The sequence below is a fragment of the Botryllus schlosseri genome, chromosome 16, assembly GCF_051294905.1.
Source record: "Botryllus schlosseri isolate E-star chromosome 16, Bs_hap1, whole genome shotgun sequence".
Lineage (NCBI taxonomy): Eukaryota > Metazoa > Chordata > Ascidiacea > Stolidobranchia > Styelidae > Botryllus > Botryllus schlosseri.
The window spans coordinates 18625389-18645233 of record NC_137251.1 but is presented as its reverse complement, the minus strand read 5'-3'; the positions used below and the strand labels follow the sequence as shown (position 1 = coordinate 18645233).

The window sequence follows — 19845 nt, the reverse complement described above, 5'->3', positions numbered from 1 at the left end:
GCTTTTTAAGGCGCAACCATTTGTTGACTGAGCAATTAATGGCCAAACATATTCAGATATATCCGAACTATGGCGAGTGCGGACAGCACTAAACTTTGGTAAAGTACAGTCAAATTTGACCTGTTTTTGACCGGTCGGGTAGCCGCCGAGGAAAAATAAATCACCAAGTCCGCTTGCTATATGGACTTGAGTTGAATCGATGAATTTGGCACGGTATGTTTTTCACGTTAGCTGATATGTTGGCTTTAAAAGTTGAACAATTTCACTAGCGGCCTTGTGTTGAATTCGGCTTGACGTTTTCCTGCTTAGTAGCAATTTGGCCGAGAGGCTGTCGCAGACCCAACGAAATCGGCTCGTGAGCCTCACTTTATCAGAGGGCGTAATATCTACGGAAGGCATTTAAACATACACCTTATAGCTTGAAATCCGCCAAAGAAACATACAATTGTAAAGAACTAATTTGTACTTAACAGTTCTATACCATAAAATTATAAAAACCTTGTGAACCCAGTGTATCTTCCGATACAATGCCAAAGCCAGATTCCCCCCAAAAATTTCAAAATTCCCCCCAAGGGGGGAATTCCCCCCGGTTGGGAACCACTGATATAGAGAGAGGAGTCTTTATTTTCATCCAACCAAAATACATAACACATGGCAGTGATGGTAGTAATATATGGAAGAAGTTCTTCCGAAGAACCAATATTATTGACCGAATTAATTCAACAAATTTAACGACCAGATGCATAGCAAACCTCGTAGAAGTTGCATCGATTAACCTATGGTGGGCCCAAGATCAGTGTTTATTTGGGCGGGAGGGGCTTCAGTCCTCGTTTACAACACGCAACCACAAACCCCCGAACGGGATCGTGACAACCTCTGATCGATAGACAAAGCTTTGGTAGCGTGACGTCATATTAACAATGTGATCACACCTCATTTTGGAATCCGCTAGTGGGCGCTAACGAATGTCCGGAATTACGTGTCCGGTCAACACCGAGAATGCTATTACCGAGAAGGACAATACCGAGAATGGACAGTGTCCATTGGACACCACCGAAAATGGATTATTATATGCAATGCAGGCATGTTATGCATATGACCAGGTCGTGTGCATGCACTACGTACGGCGTTGCCACATTCGGTATCGATTCTCAGGTATAAATTTCCCGACAACGTCCAGCCAAGTAAACTTGGCACTGGTCATTCTCGGTAATGCCCGCTCTCGGTAATGTCCATTCTCGGTAACAGTATGGAACCCCGGAATTAGAGCCACAAAAATACGGTAACCCTAAGCCGAGGTGACAGTCATTCAGCTAGTACTGTGTCTCACTAGCCCCAATATCGATTCGTTAGTCGGTGAAAGGCGTTGACAGATATTGTGCGCATGTCATAGTTCCAAATAAAATTGATGATCATGATAGTTTTTGTGGTATTTGTATTTCTTTAATAAAATATTATTTCTTGTGGTAACTCATGATATGCATATGCACAGATCGTGTGTATGTAAAGTTTATCATGAGACGGTGTATATGCCGAGAAAACATTAAGGACAACAAATAATCTACGTCCTTTCCTTTCCTATGCCCGTCGCCAATGTTAGAGAGCAGTGTTTTACTGACTCAAAGATTTAAAACACGTGATTGCTAAACGGTGTGGCCTATTTTGTCGCAATATTGCATTCTTGCGGCGCTACAAAATTTGAAAAGTGGTCCAAGAGTCGTTTTGAGTTCGCAACCCCTGACCTAAATCATAACACCGACAACACTGTGAAACGCTATCGTATATAATCTCGTGAAAACTCATTGAAACAATTTGACAGAATTGACGAACAGAGAAATAAAGTAAAAAACACAAAAATAGCACACGATTCACTTGATTTCGAGAATGCTAGGATCCTTCTCGAGCACGCTGAGAATAATTTTTCCAAGATACTCCTTCAACTGAGCGTTCTCAGCCTCGCGCAACCGCAATGTCTCCATAACTTCGTCTCGCGTCGCAGACAACATCTCGTCCGCTATGGAATGCTCCGCGGGTGAAGCCCCGATCAGGGCGCGCGCGTCAGTAATGTTCCGGGCCAGCTGTACGTTCAGGTCTTCATTGGCGGATTTTAGCCTCTCGTTTTCCACTTCCAGGTTGGACAGCTTGGCCGAGAGAAAGGCGGCGCTGGTGTGACCGGCGTCGTTCATTTGGTCTTCGGCGTAGGACTGCTCGGACATGGTCGTCTGTGACAAGGAGTATTCTCAATAACTCTACGACAGATAGTTACAATTTCAAAACGCACCACCTTCAACTGGAAGAGGTATGCGGACACTAGACCAAGTCTACTTTTTGAAATTACAGTATCCAATTGTGTAATTTATTCACATAGACATAAAACCGAATACTCAAATGGTTATGTTCCGGCTGATGCTTGTCAAGGTCAGACTTGACAACTAGATAATTCTAGTTGTCTAATTAGAATAACTAGAGTGAAATGCCGGTAATTTAATTCTAACCTAATGTGTGAAATGTCTTCATGCTCTAATTTTAATCTTAATCTAATTTCTGGTTTTCCTGGAAAAGCTACAGAAGTGCATAGTGCGTAACGAGTCAAGCTTGGCGTACAGACATTTGCCATTCATGTGCTCATGAACACCGATTTGATATTGACTGAACTTGATGAAATTTCTCAGTTTTCGCGAATTCAGTAACTCTAATTCTAGTCTAGTTTGGATAAATATGTATATCTATAATTCTAATTGTAGTCTAATTTAAAAAATTCTGTGTAGCTATAATTCTAACTGTAATCTATTTTGGAAAAATCGGTGTAGCTATAACTATAATTCTAGTCTAATTTCAAAAATCAGTATAGTTATAATTCTAATTGTAGTCTGATTAAAAAAATTCTGCGTACCTACAATTCTAACTGTAATCTAATTTGAAAAAATATGGGTAGCTATAATTCTAATTCTGATCTAATTTGTAAAAAAAACGGTGTAGCTTTCATTTTAATTCTAATCTAGTTTGGAAAAGCGGAATATTTCATAGTTGTTCAATTCTGGTCAGGTGTGACAGTTGGCAACTAGCAGAGAATTGAAAAGAACATTGCATGTCAACAATCGTATCACCGAATCAGCCTAAATTATCAGAGTTTATTTCAATACGAATATGCTATTCAATTGTACACTGAAGTTCTGTACCTCCAAGAGTCTCTGTCAGAAACTACCAACTCGAATAATTTTCAGATCATTCATTTTTTTCACTTTCACTTGAAGTGGTTTTGAACACGCCTTCTGAGTAGCAAATACTGACTATTTTGCCGACCTTCCGTTTTGCACTACTGTACAATCTATGTCTGGGGTTTTCGAAATTTTTCGACAAAGTAATCATGTGATACATGATGTACCGTCAATAACGAGCTGTCCTGACATGTGCACGGAAATTGATTCGATTCAAAATTTAAGTTTTATCCAGACCACAGTGAATTATTGATGTATTTGTGTACAAGAGCGAGTTCAACAAGCGAAACCGAAACTGTCAAATGTCATGTCATTCACATCCTAGAACAGTGGTTCCCAAACTGTGGTATGTGGGGCTATCTCTAGTGGTACTCAGGATAGTCTACCAAACCAATAAATTTCTAATTTGCTTTGTATCCAAGTAACGTTGGGCCTACCAGAACTAGATTGTACATGTACATTGTACAAGTGATTCAAGGAAGCTTCATGTCGCAAGTATTGTAGTAATGACCTAATGGCACAAAAAATCGAGTATGTTTGACTGCTTGCTGCTCAATTACGGCCGCTGGTTGAAATTTATCAGACCTCCAGTGATGGTAGCGAGCAAGGAGAGATCCATATACTCTCAAAAGCTCAGAAAGCTTATTATATAACCTCTGCACGAACTTCTTGGAACAAATATATCAAATCGCTTAACAAATTTCCTGCTTCATCGGAGATTGTTAATTGTCAAGCCTTGCCATAATTTCAATATTTCATACCGGATCATCCTACCAAATCTTGCCTTTGCAGCAAACCATTTGTGCCAAACTGATCTCCGTGCTATTAACTAGTAATCAAGCTAAAACAGTGACCATCAGCACATTTGAGCAAGCAACCCTGGTCCCGGTGGCTATAACGAGGTGCATGGTACTTGAGCTCAGTAAAAATGATCAAAATGGTACACGCATACAAAAAGTTTGGGAAGCACTGTCCTAGAGGGAGAATGCAGTTCAAAGTTGACTACTTTGACCGCCTCTGATTTTAGACCAGTGGTTCCCAACCTTTTTCGACCCATCGCCCCCTTTTCAAGGTCAACACCAATCATCGCCCCCCAAAATTTTGTGCACCGATAATTGGGCATACAGACTGTAATCACCGGCGGGTTGACTAAAAAAAAAAAAAAAAAAGGTCATCTTTCTCCGCTCAGAGCTGCAAATAACGTTTTTTCTCTCCGAATTGCTAGGTGGATGACTAAAAAAAAAAAAAAAAAAAAAAAAAAAGGTCAGCCGTTTTGACGCGTCATCGCCCCCCTATCGCCCCCTTCGCTATTTTCGCCCCCCGTCGCCCCCTTTGTCCATTTTCGCCCCCCTATCGCCCCCTTCGTCATTTTCGCCCCCCTAGATCGCCAAATCGCCCCCTGGGGGGCGATATCGCCCACGTTGGGAACCACTGTTTTAGACCAAGTCAATTATTTTTACGGTTCCTTAGCTACCACCTTAAGTTGGTCAGTAGCAAAGTAATTGTACTTTTTTCGAGCAGGCCTACTCAAACGGGTATGTGTCTGGACTGCTTTCATCTCTACTTGAACAAATCTTGGTCAAAACAATGTATTTTCTTGGAAATCACCATTGCTACTCGAGTACTGAAACCGACTCCTCTGACAATTTCTGTTCTCACCTCCAAATCCTGCCGTAGCCTCTCGTTCGCCGCTTGCAACATGGAGATCTCGACGTCAAACTTCTCCCGCTGAGCACAAGACTGCTTGTTCAGCCGCATGTACTCTTCGTTCATATGAAGGACCTGAAGAGTACCGAAATGTCAACAATATCGCGGCATCAACTGGAATAGAACCTTGTATATTTTATCTTTCATGTTTCGCGGCATATACACCGACTCATGATATACAACACACGATCTGTGCATATGCACGAGTGCATGATGTGCATATGCGGCTGGACAAGGAAGTGCAGAAATAGCCTTGTAAGGATTTCTAAGTCTTGCACCAACCCTCCATGCTATCCTGGTAATGCTGAGCGCCAAGCGGGGAAGCCATGGACACCGGTGTGACTAATCAGGTCTTTGGTCTGAGCCGGCTGGGGATCGAACTCACGACCTACCGATTAAAAAAGCCGGACGCTCCACCGTTACGTTATCTTGTCGTAACTTGGGTAAAGACTAGTGACAAGCCTCGAATGGAGTCGGAAAAAATAAGTTTTTATGTTTTTAGACGTCTACTCAAACAGTTTTTTTTGGAAAAATGAATGTTATTGTAGAATAAAATAAAAACGGACCTCAACGGAGCAAGATAAGCGGCCATCAAACATCTAACCTTAGAAATATTGACAGTAAAATAACGTCCGTGCATGTAGCCTTGTTTTTGTTCACTAGAATCATACTGATAAAATTCATGCGTTAGACTACAATGAATAATTAAAATAAACTACTTGAAATTGCGATGAGAATACACACCACTGCAGTTTACAGTGGTTTTAACCGGGTTCAAACTAACCCGAGGGATCCGCGTGAGGTCAACACACACATCCATCCCATACAGCAGAAGTCATTGGATTTGCTGTCAATATTCATTATCATCTTTTTGCTTTGTGTGAAAATCCTGTTTTAAAGCCTTTGCTCTTTTAGCACTGATGTCGGCGCACAGTTGATTTTGTGTACCAGTAATCTATAGTAATGAATTAGATATGGATTGTGGTAATATTTGCAGTTCCGTGGGTTAGCAAAGGTTAAGAACTGCAGTTCTAAAGTAACGTATTAGATGTGTAATATGGTAGATTTTTGTTCTTGTGACTCTGTTAAATATTTGGGGTTCAACAGGTCAGTTGAAGTTAAGATAAAATGACTCCAACCACCGAAAGACAGCCATCACGTACTTGATTCGTTAACGACTCCGTCTTGTCGCGTAACAGGCCGCTGTCCTCGTGCGCCTTTTTCACAGTAGTTTTCAATTCGCTCATTTCGCCGAGAAGGTTTTCATTTTCCTTCGTCACGTTCTCCAGCTTGCCCTGAAACGAGAGACGCGTTCAAAAGATCAGGCTTGTACAATGTAGGCCTACATGCTGTTGGATTTTCAAAATGTGCAACTAGAACTAGAATTCCCTTTCCAAAACTCCCAACTGGAACTGAAACTAGAACTACCCACGTTTCAAAACTCGGAACTAAAACTACCCACTTTTCTACCAACTGGAACTGGCACTAGAATCACTCACATAGCTTTGTTTGCGTACTAGTTCTACTTCACTCGCAATGCATTGTAGCGTATTAGTTGGCACCAATGTCCGTCGATCAATATTCAACTTCGCAAATTACTAGAAGTAAAAACCTTCAGACTTGGCATTCTTCTCCCCCCTTCATTTCATAAAATCTCCAAACTTTAGAACTACTGCTCTTGGTGATTAAATTGTGCCGTAGCGACGTAATTACCCCTTCTGCACGCAGTTGACCGCTGGTCCCTACTATATAGTTGGAACGAATTGTCCATGCCTAGCACCAATGCACCAGTAGAACCCCCCGCAATACTTATCTGCGTCTCATTATGGGTCGGGCTGGGTAAAATCAATAAAAATCCTGGAACCAGATTTGAGTCATATTTTACATGAACACAATCAAAACAGATTCCCTACCTGCAAGACTTCTTCTATCAACTGATGCTCCCGCGTCAGCTTGCTGACGAGCATGTTGATTTCATTCTCGTGAGATTTTCTCGCCGTGTCAAACTTTTCCCCGAGCGACACGAGACGTTCTTCCAGTTCATGATTCCGAAGAACTAATTGTTGATTCTCGCGATTCACAGTTTCGTATTGGATTTGCAACTTTCTTTCCTCTGTCAGTTTAGCGACGTGATCCTGTTGATAGAGCAAGTAGCATTTTAAAGAGATGATTTTATTGCATTCATCAGAATACAGTGATGTTATCATCATATTGGAGTCGGTGTAGTCACCAGATCAGCCAATAACATGGCATAAGTGCTAGGGTTACCATACTTCCGCCTTTTGGAGGATTTAGACGGCAGCGATGGCAAACCAGTCAACGCCAACCGATATTACATGGGAACGGGTTGAGAAAATGACCATTCTTTAGCTAACCAACAAGATTTCCCATACAAGTGTCCTCTTTTTCAGATCTCAAAATATAGTAACCCAGTGTCCAGTGTGTATAAATCCAAGAGATATGGCTCCAGCGATAAATAAAGTACAAATATATGATTGTAGGCCTATAATATACGGCACATTTCAATTGTAAGTTCGCTTACATTGCCAATAATAACAGTTTGTGTAAAATATATCATTGGGGGATTGTGTTATTTTTTGATAAACTCTCCGTACAATCATTGACCGTTAACTATCGGTATTGTAAAACCTTGTTAACTTGAATCTCGTTGCAGTGATGTGTCTTATATTCGTGAAATTATTTCTTATCTTAGCTTTTCTACATTCATCACAAATACCGGTAGATAGATGATGCTATAATACTTGGTGGCGTAAAATTAACACTGTTCCACACCCCAATCTGAAATTGGGTGTAGAATTTCATTCATTTTGTACGTGTGCAAATACTGCTATACAGCGTCATATACAAGATCAAAATGACAATGCCGAATCAATATATAAATCTATACAATATTTAGCATACAAAGATAGTGACATAAGCTTATCATCGGGGACATTTTCCTTAAAGGTTTTATTAATGAAAAGAAGGATTAAGTCAAATAGCTTTGCAACACTATTCGTGAACCCAGATCCTACAGGATTACCGGCACATAAGTGACCAAATTCGGAATCAGTTTGTTCTCCTTTGCCCTGCATCAAATATCCCCCAAGTAATCGTAATGGTAATGATCAATGGAAAATGAAGTGTTTGCCACATGAATGCATCTAATGACAGTTAAATTGATCCATATAACAGGAAAAGTAGCCGATCCACTTGAGCTTTTAACAGCACAAGTACAACATTGGCAGTCTGATGAATATCATTAAATTGATAAATTTCTAGAGTGGTAGGCCGATAACCTACATACATAGCCTACATGCCGATACAGCCAGTTAGATTAGCACACACAGAAATGTAGTAGGGTACAATCGCAATTAAATTCTATTTTAAAAACAGGTGGAAGATAATCCAAGAACTACCAATGACCATCAAAAAATACAAAAGATACAAACAATTTCAAACAAAGTAGGCTACGCTTTATCCAAACAATAAGCTAGGCTCTTTAAAATATATCACCTTGTCGCATCAATAGCTTGAAGTTGTTTTTGTTGTGGATGCTTTGTTAAGTACGACCTTGGGCTATTTCCCCCTGGGTATCATTCTGATATTGTAAATAGTTATTTCATACGTAATTGACGCCAGAGGCAATGTATTTCTTTGGGACTAAAACCTGCTCACGCAATATAGCAGTCGATAACTAGAAAGCTTTTTGGAAGTCCCTATAAATCAGATATGTTTTGTGACAAACTTTTGTCCCTTAACAATTGCCTGTATCGCGTATTTTCAATCTTCTATCTAAATAATATGACAAAACAAAACCAATGCTAACAAGAAATAGATGATATCACTTTCCATACCGTACTTGGATTGTTTACTAAGAATGGTGAGCCATGCTTATATCAACCCAGCTCTTTTAATTGCAATAGTAGCATCGTAATAGAATTTGTAACGCTCAACATCTGTGGCACAGCATTAACAAATGGATTATTGAAAAAATTTATAAATGGAGACTAATTCTGATTTCAGCTCAAACAGGGATTTAACACATTGATCTGCTGTGAGCATATTTTAAACAGTCAGCACTTCATCAATACATGAATTCCAGGTGGTTTGAACAGGGCAAATGAAGTTTAAATCATACAAGCACAGTTGCTTGGTGAATGTCTATGGCAATTCACGAGTCTTCCAGTACATTTTCATGATGTGTTTACAGTCCTACTAAAGAAGTTATGACATTGGTTCTCAACCTTTTCAGCTCGTGGTAGCACTTCACAACAAATTTTGCGGACTGGTGAACTTTGAAATGTCACAATCAACCCAGAATGTCATGACGACAAGACCATGAACTCTTTATCACGCCGGAAAGCAATATTCAAATTGCTATTAAATCAGTTTAGAATTTGGCATTTTAATCCTGTAATTAATGGACAAGCCTTACATTTTGCCAACTGGAAATAAAATCGAAATATCCTTGTTGGACTGAGAATAAATGCTCTATGCGACAATCCCTAAACAATTCAACCTCTGGGGTGCTTTCCATTAAATTGTGACATGGCAGATGGTTCAATTCAGGTGTCACACCTAGCCCAGGCACTTGGACGAAGAAGGAGCGACAAAACTTTAATGTGATGCCTGCCGATCGAAAAGTCATAAAACCTTTACCACTACAGTATCCAAAAACTAAAAGCAATATATCCCGTGTGTTGATAGACCCACATGAGGCATAAATTACTTGGTTTGGACCCACAGAGTGCTTGATATCAAATCCAGTCATGTTGTAATTCAGTGGTTAGCAACTTCTCGTCCGAAAAAGTTTTATACTGTTGCAAATTAAGGCAAACTTCATAATTAGAGCTTGGTGCTTTTCTAATTTACGGTATCCTGACGATGGGAACAGGAAAGTTACTTTTAATACGACTCTACCAACGTTTTGGATGAAAGACTGGTCGGAATAGCCGGCCGCTGCCTTCAATGGATTCAAAATATTGCTGTCGTTCGAATCCTCCACCTTATGCAAGTTTGAATTTACTGTAATGGCAATGACCAAGACAAAAACGCAAAACAAATTGGACATGAAAGATGATTCATCGCGGGTTGTCATTAAATTCTATAATTCCTAGGTGGAGCCTCTTGTCCTAGCAAAACAATCCTAAGTCTTACATTGAAAAACAACCTCAACGTAGATCGACTGCAATAAATTTTCAATGAAGAATGGTCCACAAACATTTTGCATTTTGAAACCAGACCACCGAGAAAAAAGAAGTATTCAACAATATGTGAAGTAAAATATTTTGTTGTTACAGAGATTTCTGTAGAGGTAGTCGAAGTATTAACTGTTATGCAAGTAGACTAAGTCCCAGTAGGAGTAGAAAATTATCGTCTGAGAAGTGTTCGAGGCGATTAAAAGTAGATTTGGTCGAGTGGTCACATTCTTTTAGCAGTAAATCTGGGATGGCTTATTGGCTACTTCTAAAAATTACAATACGGTATGCATCCTCGCGACTAACATATAGCAGCTATGACTCACGGCACTACAAATTGGTGCAAGTTTCAAAACTAGATTCAGTTAGGTCATACAGGGTCCGTTTCGCCCAGACGACATGACCTTTCCACTCGTAAACGTGAAGGAAACATGTGGCAAAATAATTTTTACTTTGCAAAGGTTAAATATATTCAGTTACGGCGATACAGGGGTTATTTCGACTAGCTGCTATGACAATTTCACTCCTTCAAGTGCCACTAGAATTCAAAGTGGGGTAAGTAGTACAAGTGGGGGGGGGGCAAATATACGTAAGAACTAATCCGTTCACGACCGTCTCTGGATTTCAGTACACAGGTTTGCGTAATTTGAGCGATAAGTAGGCCTAACCAAGAAACAAAACCAATAAGGAAGCCTCACATACTGATCCATAACCCTGGGAAATTGATTAACATACAGTATTGATTATATACAAAGATTCATAAAAAATCTGATCTTGGTCATGTTCCAGACCTATATTACACTCCAATTATTGTGGCAGGGGCTTGAAATGACAGAATTTAATGATATCCTGTTCTGGAAAAATGTCCATATCGCTCCGTCTACAGTTCTATCGATTTGGATAAGCTTATGTGGGACGAAAACTTTTTGATGAGTCAATTTACAGCAATATACGGTTAATAAAACAAAAGACTAATCATTCGTAGGTCTACAACCGTTTCACCTAATCATCATGTAACCTATGCCTAGATAGATTCGATGCTGAATTCGGGATCTGATTTTCATCATAAGTAATTGAAGAACTTCTTGGAGGTGCGGAACTTCAATATACAATAGAATAGTATATTCATGCTGAAATGAACCTAAATATTTTCAGCTCATCAAGGGTAATCGTCAGATGAAATCGTCAGCGACTAGTAGAGAATAGGAAAGATATACAAATACAATGTTCTTCCCAATTCTGTACTAGTTGCTGACGATTACCCCTGACGAGTGTCGAAAATATTTGGGTTCATTTCAATATGAATATACTTGTATTCAATCATAAGTAATGTAGGCAATTATTTGATACCTGGTATAACTATGATAACCTCCCCTACCTTCTCGGGGGCAAAGGGTTGGCCAACCCTGGTATAGCTTAAAGTCGGGTCAAACTGGGCCAGCGGTGAATAGTCAATAACCGTCTTGAAGGCAAGATTTCAATGTCTGTTTATGATTTCCTTTTTGGGTGGAAGTGGAGTTAATAATTCACATACGGTAGATGGCACTTGAAGGCAGTCCATACGCTACTGCGTACCGCAGTGGAAATGAACTTGACACCTATCGTAATCCAACAGAACTCGACGAGAAATCATCGCATACCTTGAGGAGGTCGACTCGTTCGGATAATTCTTCCACCGAAGTCATGGAACCCGACTCTTCAATCAAATTTCCGTCTTCATTCACAGTCATAGGAGTGTCGAGACGATATCCGTTGCGTCCCGGATTCGATTTAGAATTTCGATGTCTATTTGATACAGGGGTCTGTCAACAGATAACAAACAGTCATAATTCGCACGTTAACCCGAGGCTGTTTTATTTGCAGTCAGGTTAAAGCGCCGAACCCTGCAAACATGTCACTTCAAACACTTGCATGATCAATACAAACACTCGCATATACAAAAAAAGAATTTCCACATGCAACAAATAAGGCCAGGCAACTCGAAAGGTAAATTAATAATTTACACTGCAGTATGTGTGCCGAAAATACCCCATGTGCATTGCGCAGGGTTAAACTGCCAAACCAATGCTTGAAATTACAATCATAAGTATACCCAGAGAACAACGTAGAACAAAATGAGAAGTCGTCAGAACTTTTTCCATCCAATCTTACAATATAACATTAGTATTTGAATACGGTTTATACCTAAGGCAAATGACAATGAGATATGTTACACTGTTTGGATAAATTGGAAATTGACACAAAGATAGTTTGTCGAAAACAAAATAACCATGACAACAGAAGGAGACATAGTCGGAAAATGAACCAGGCATGACACAACATCTTCAGAATTGCAGGAAAGCGGATGATTTGGTGATGCCATTACCGTGAAAAGATTAACAAGGACAATTAAACCTGAATATCAGAAAAAGGTGTAAATCAGATTTGATGCATAACATGATTGAAATGTCAGTGTAAATGTTACATATCGCACATATACAGTCTCATGAGCAGTCTTCACTGCTAACATGTTAATTTCATTGACTTTGTGATATGTTGAACCTATGAGATATAATCCAAGGCACAAAGAAGAGGTAGACGGTATGTCTACACTTCTTTCAAGTAATTCGAGACTCTGCCTGGACATGCCGCATAAATATTTATCAGACTGTAATTGCATGTGTGCAATACGGGCTGGACTTACCCCGTGTGAACTTCACTAGTCTGAAATGGTATATTGGTTTACGTACTAAGAATTTATTAAAAATTTAGATTTTTGGTTTACGCCTGTACCGTTTCACAGCACATAGGCCTATTAAAATAATGTTACATGAACAAGATGAACTTTTTCCCAATCAAATCTACGAACAATTCATACACAGATATACCTCGCGTGAGAGTAATTACAGTGGACAGTGGACACTAATTACAGAGAGAATGAATATTGATACGAGGATGGCAGAAAACTCGCGAAATATATCCAAAACCCAGTTGAAAATCATTGCCCATTGAACAATGGTTTCGTTCATTAATACAAAACATGCTGCAGTTACAAAACTTGTCAACTATGATCTAAAAATCTGAAGTTCCACAGAACGATGACAATGAAATAACAAACTTGTATATATTGATGGGTGTACACTGTACATTATAAATTTTGTCTCGTCAGTAACAAATTGTAACCTATGATTCAGTTGCCTGATAGTATAGCCAGCAATCCACAATCACAGTTACTTGAAAAATACTCAAACGGCGAACAATTCACTGCACTGTCATCACATTTAGTTTTAGACAACATTAAACAGATTTCGTTTGGATCAGAGGTTCTAAAAATGGGCAATATTGCGCCTCGAGGTGGCGATTTTCAGAGAGAGTGGCGATGAGAACTAAGGGGGAAATGGGGCAGCGAAATGTTAAAACATTCGGTCAATTATATCTCATAGCTGTTTGGTTTCTTGCTGAAGTTCATTTTAAAATCGATGGATGTTCAAAATCAGTATTTCAATCAAAAAGTTGGTAAGTAGAAGTAGGTACTATACAAACAAAACTAGAAGTAATTTGAACAACAACATAAAAACCTACACTAGAACAGTGGCAGTAGATGGTTACTGACGAACTGTAGATTTGAGAGGGCGACAAATATATGTCGAGTTTGATAAAGAGGGGGGACGAGTCAAAACAAGTTTGAGAAGCACTGCTTTAGGACCACTTTGAATAGAAATGACACCACACTCACCGTTTGTATTTCGTAGGCTGACGTACAAAAATGCTCCTCGCAAGAGCAATGCGCAGTTTTACTCGAGCAACTCGAATGCTGAAACGTATCGGTATTGTCCGCACTGATCGACTGTACGTCGCCATCCGGTAAATCGTATTCATTATAAGTGCTGTCCGGTTCCGAGCTGGAGCCGTAGTCATCTTTATTCATCAAATTTACCGAGCTAGCCCTCGAATGATTGTCCTTGCCCGCGGACAAATCATTGTCGACAAGAGGTGGGTGCGGTTGAAATTTAAAAGTGTTCTCAGCGTTCGTAAATTGTTGGTCGGAATGATCGCTACTTTGCTTAAAAAATTGTACGTCATCCGACATGGCTGTTATCGCCGACGCGAACTGGTCAAGCGATATTCTCCCTTCACTGAAAAGAATTGCATTGAATAATTAATGAAATACATGGCGTGTTCATTGTAATGAATACCTCTTCGGATCTAGCGCCGTTTTCAATTTTATCAGATCATTCCCGTCTAGTTGCGCCGCCAGCTTCTCGACGAGGGAATCCGTGAAGATGAAGCCGTCGCGGTCAGGGGAGCACAGCTCAAACATATCGCTCAATTCGTTGCCGCCAGCCATTAGCGTATTTCACGACTGAAAATACAACAAGCATGTAACAATGAAATGAAGTGCTACTCACACTACATTGCCCGAAGAGACACAGGTAAAATCTCGGTGCATCACACAATACAACTAAATATACAAAGCTAGGAAATGGATATCATCTCGTCTGAAATCCTATCTCCATAGAACCAATAGCATCGTGTTACTTTTGTCAAGAACAATTATCGTAGTCCACAATTACGATTGTAGAAAGCTTTCTAGCATCCAGCTAGAATCTTCTCATTACAGTTACCCTCTTTTTAGCTGCTGCAAACAGGCAAACTCGTACTGTGTTATCACATTGGAAATATTACACATAAAACATATATCAACCCGCGCATTGCAAACTCATTAGACAACTTGATTGAAAATGCCAAGCATAGCTCGACTTATTAATCGGTTATGAATATTGACATAGTCCTCGGTAGAAAGTAAATTTGATCCGTAAATGGAAGTAACTTTACGAGCATCGGAGAAGAAATTAGGCCTTCTTACTTCTTGTCTGATAAAATCAGGTTTAGAACAGAGGTTCTCAAAACAGAAACAGTCATCATTAGAACCCAAGTAGAATTAACATTGTAAATTTCTACTTAAGTAAAAGTAGAGGTAGTGATTTTCAAGTAAGTAAAAAATGACTAGTTTTTTCAATAAAACTGAAAACTAGTGAAAAAACTAGTAAGTAGAAGTAGAGGAAGCCTTACCAGTACCGAAAAAGTAGAAATGCATGAAATACCACACATTGCAATACCCTCTACATCAGAGGTCACCAACATGTGGCCGCGGGCCGCCCGCGACATGATTTGAGATTTACAAAGAACGCTTAGTAAAGCATTTTGAAATGCTGAAATTGACTCTAATTTAAAGATGTTGTTTGAAATAAGCTATTCTCTTGTGACCAACATCACTATTCCCCACAAGCCGATACGGCTTCGGCGATGGTAATAACATTCCATCAAGGAAGAGCTAGCTGATCTGACGGGGCACCTAAACTTGACGTACAATGTCCCAGACAATGCCAAGACTGAGACGCGTACAAAACGACCTGAGGCTTCTCCACGAGATCATGCTTTACGAGGAGATGGTTTTCCAGCAAGTACCAAGTCTAACTAACCCCAATATCGATTCTTTAGTCGCCGAAAAGTGTTATCAGGTATCTTGCGCAGCTCATAGTTTAAAATAGAATGAAAGTAATGATCATGATGATATATTTGTTGCATTTCTTTAATAAAATAATATTTCTCTTGTGATAATTATCAGTTAACTAGGCCCGTCGCCCATGTTACAGAGTACAGCGTTGTACCGATGTAAAGTTTAAAATGCGGTGGTGGTTGTTGGACTGTGTGGCTTATTTCATCCCGATATTGAATTCATGCCGTCCGTGGCCTCTACAATATTTGGCCTGCGACTCCTTTTGAGTTGGCGACCTCTGCTCTATATTGAATAAGAATTTACAGAATGAACTAGCATGAATTTTTGTAACTCCGAGTCACGTTAATCATGAAACTAAGAATGCACGGCTGCATTGGGACTAATTTGGGAATTTTCAAAGGTTTCAGGATAACTTAATGTCCGTACCTACTAGATGGGAATAACTTGTTTTCAATCTACTATAATGATGCACCACCATTGGTGATTTGTTTTTTGGATTTACAACTTGAAAATCGGCAGACCATATACAGTAGTACAGTAAATCTTGTCAGAACAGGTCCAGAAACAATTTGAATTCAATAGGCCTAGGACATTCATACCTAGCGTGCAGTATCTTCGTTTTCTGAAGGAGAGATAATGACCATTCATCGTACCCTCTCAACTATTCTGAAGGCACTCGTGGTCACTCACACACTGCGTATAACAGCGGAGCATTCTTATCAAATGGATCAACTCATTTTAAGGCTTTGTAGAATATTGTCGAGAGGCTCGGGGTTCGCACAAAGAAGATGTAACTTTTTAAGAACAGGCAAAGGATTGCAGACACATGTGCCACAGTATTCACACGTATTCTTTATACATAAATTCAATGTATAGAATCAATTTGCCCATACAACAGCCATTACAAAATTATATCAGAGGCTATACAACTGAACAGTTGGGGTGTTCAATAATGACTTTTTTTTTCTCAAATCGTTCTTGCTACTTGATAAAAGTGTTAGGTTACCTAATCAAAGCCTAAACACAAAATTTGGTTCAATTCCAACCAGTAGCCGCATTGTCACAAGAGAAGATATTTATTTATCATATAAAAATAAGTAAAAAAAATTTCAAAAATTTCAGTTCAACAAATGAAATTGTTAGGTTGTCTATAGAAACAAAGCTCATCAAATTTGGCTCAATTCCAATCAGTGGAAGCAAAGTTTTTGTGGTTTAAAATTTGGATTTAAATAAAATAGCATTTAAAGTGGCAAATTCTTTAATTAGGCTATTTATTATGGCTCTGCCTACTATAAATACTATGATTTGAAATCTCAAATTCTGAACATCAAGAACTTAGTTTCTACTGATGCGAATTCAGTCTAATTCGTTGTGCGTCGTTTTTTCAGACAATTTAACAATTTCATGGGGTAGCCAGTAAAATTTGAAAAAAATTTATATTTATTTTTATTAAATAAATCAAAAACTTCTTCTTTTATAGCAATGCCACAATAGGTTGGAATTGAGCCAAAATTGGTCTGTAGTGTTTTCAGGTACTGTAACGTAACAATTTTATCAAGTGGCCAGTGCAATTTGAAAGAAAAAGTCATTTCAGATCTATCTGTACGTAAAATTTTTCAAAGGTAGTTGCGGGTAGAATCCCATAAGTGAACATCATATTAAAAAGACCTCATTTTCATGTACGCTCGCATAGACAAATAAAGTATTCCAGATTCCCAATGTGCGTCAATAATACGTTCTGTTTGTTCAACAAGTCATTTGATCCTTGTGATCTGACATCACCTAAAATACTAGTTACCGGACAACACACACCGTCATGGATACCGTACCAATAATATAGCATCAACATAGCGCTGATGCCAGAAGCTGATTACCAACATGTAATAATGAGTACGGTAGCTTCGAAGGTCTTTGCCATGCTACTGGTGGGCCAAAGTCCCAAATCTGAACTCTGATTCTCTTGGGTAGCCTAAGATAATACAATTATCGCCTTGATACAATAAAAATTATTTGAAAGGCCCCCACCACGATTTATGCTTTCAAGGAAATCGATCAATAAACAAACATCCCTCAACATGATAAATATTGAAACAATGGGATGATAGACGACTCAATTCAACGAATACGAAAGGATAAATTTTATAGGCGGTGGGTATTGACATATTTACTACACAATTATATTACAATGAAATTAAACCGACATCAGTCATTTTAATAATAGATATTCTTATTAAAAATATATATATAGCCTAAAACCTGTAACTTTTTGAGCTGACAATGTTTAGGGATAGGCCAACCATCAGAAAGTGATTAAGACGTCATGCTAACTGAATGTAAAATATAATACTTAAGCATATAGGAAGTACAACTAGAGGCCAATTTTCGGCTTCCTTCTGGTGATAGAAGCCTGCTTGGTGAATATTGATAAAGATAGATTCGAGTGTCGACAAATGAAAATATGTGGGGCCTCTACTCTTATCACTGTACCAATAGCAGAGGACCAGAGGTCATAGTAATCAATCAATATGAAAATCAAGAATAATTCACCAGTTCCAGTTCACAGCAAAATATTCGAATACCCGATTCCATAAAATTCTAATAGAGAACACCACTGGATATAATGAAGATTATATAAAATAAAATTGAGCAAAATTAAGTATTTCAGTGACGACTGGTATATTTGATATGGTAGCCTTTCAGAAAACTGAATAGTGATTGAGAACTGTATTGATTTCGAAAAAATGGCTTTTGTGGTTTTATTGAAATTTTATGGCGTACGTGTACTATTTCTTGCCTAACGAGTTGTGTCGATTTTATTTTATTCAAGGATTTAGACTACACTCACTTCGATACCGCCAGTGAGTCTACAGCACATGTCATACAATAGCATCTTTGACTCAAAGCATTGATTTGAGACAAATCTACAAATCAAGTTTCGTAGACAATGTGCTATGATTGCCATAATAGCCTACAAGAACTAGCCTAAGCATAACATGACGAGACGGGTATGGGCCGTATTCTACACTTGATCCCATTATACTAAGCAAAACCTCACAGCAAAAAATGCTACACTAGACAGATAACAGTGAGCAGGTCTGTCAAACTGCAGCAAGAAATACCACTTAGATGTCATAGCTGCGTAATTGAACGATATCTGTCCAGAACCAAAACAATGAAAACAGGAAAACACCAAATCAATGAATTTATTAAGCTTACCGAAATAAGGCTACTCTTCTGATTAGTGACAAGTACGTATCCCAGTGTACCACAAGTACAGTCCTCTAGAACTGGTATCAGCATACAAAACATGGTCCATAACAGTCCATACCAAGCGTTGACATCTAGCTTATCATTTATGCTGCCAATCAAATTTCATCACCAATTCATCAAATATTTCTGCATGTAATACATCGGCAGTGACATAAACTGAAATTCGAATAGGCTTACAATGCACAATGTATAATATAATCTTTTATTTGTTTACTTACAATTCTGTCAGTTCGGAACACCAGAAGATTACAGTACAATAAATATGAGGCAGAATATATAACGACTTGAACTCCATCAATCAAAAACCCACCTTACATCTCAGGCCTATTGATAAATGTGAGTATGTTATATGATCGATTAGACAACACATCATGAACGCGTCGCATGTGTGCAACAGACACTTACTGTCATATTTAATTTATATAAATTTGGGGCTAGTTCCCGTACCGTTCGAAGGCTGTTCACTTCAGTGGTCACAATATGCGATCTTTCAATGCTTATTGCTTACATACCGGCAAGACAGCTCGACCCTACCGGCGATGAGCGTACACATCTAGCACTATAGAGGATGTAGGAGTCCTGCCCTGACCTACATCCTCTATGCTCGCACAGCTTTCGCAAACCCCATCCCACATCATATTTCACTGGACAAATCAACATCTCTGACCGCTCAACTGATTCTCTCTATATATAACGGCACAAAAAAACGGGCATTGTGTGTATGATAGGAGAAGAGAGCCTAAACAACAACTGGACAATGCAAGACAGCGTCTCGTCGAGCCGAACGAGAGAATCAATAGAAATGTCAATGAGAGAGGGGAGAGAGACACATGTGATTGCCAGTAAATTTGGAAAACCAGCGCTGAGTGATTCATCATCAATGTATTAATTATTTTATCCTTTCAAAGCACCACAAGATTGCGATACAATGAAAAGATGTGAAGGTGTC

At 39.0% G+C, this 19845-nt stretch overlaps 1 protein-coding gene across 1 annotated transcript; it reads right to left on the bottom strand.

The window, feature by feature from the left end:
* Nucleotides 1–1767: 1767 nt before the first annotated feature.
* On the bottom strand, nt 1768–18986 carry LOC145458472 (uncharacterized). The gene is made up of 8 exons (XM_080336846.1): nt 18843–18986; nt 14302–14468; nt 13842–14241; nt 11767–11928; nt 6839–7060; nt 6089–6220; nt 4878–5000; nt 1768–2222 (listed from the first exon to the last, which is right to left on the bottom strand). Exons 2-8 carry the CDS (start codon nt 14451–14453, stop codon nt 1869–1871), a joined length of 1545 nt encoding a protein of 514 aa, XP_080192972.1. The 5' UTR covers nt 14454–14468; nt 18843–18986; the 3' UTR covers nt 1768–1868.
* Between the last annotated feature and the right edge of the window lie 859 nt (nt 18987–19845).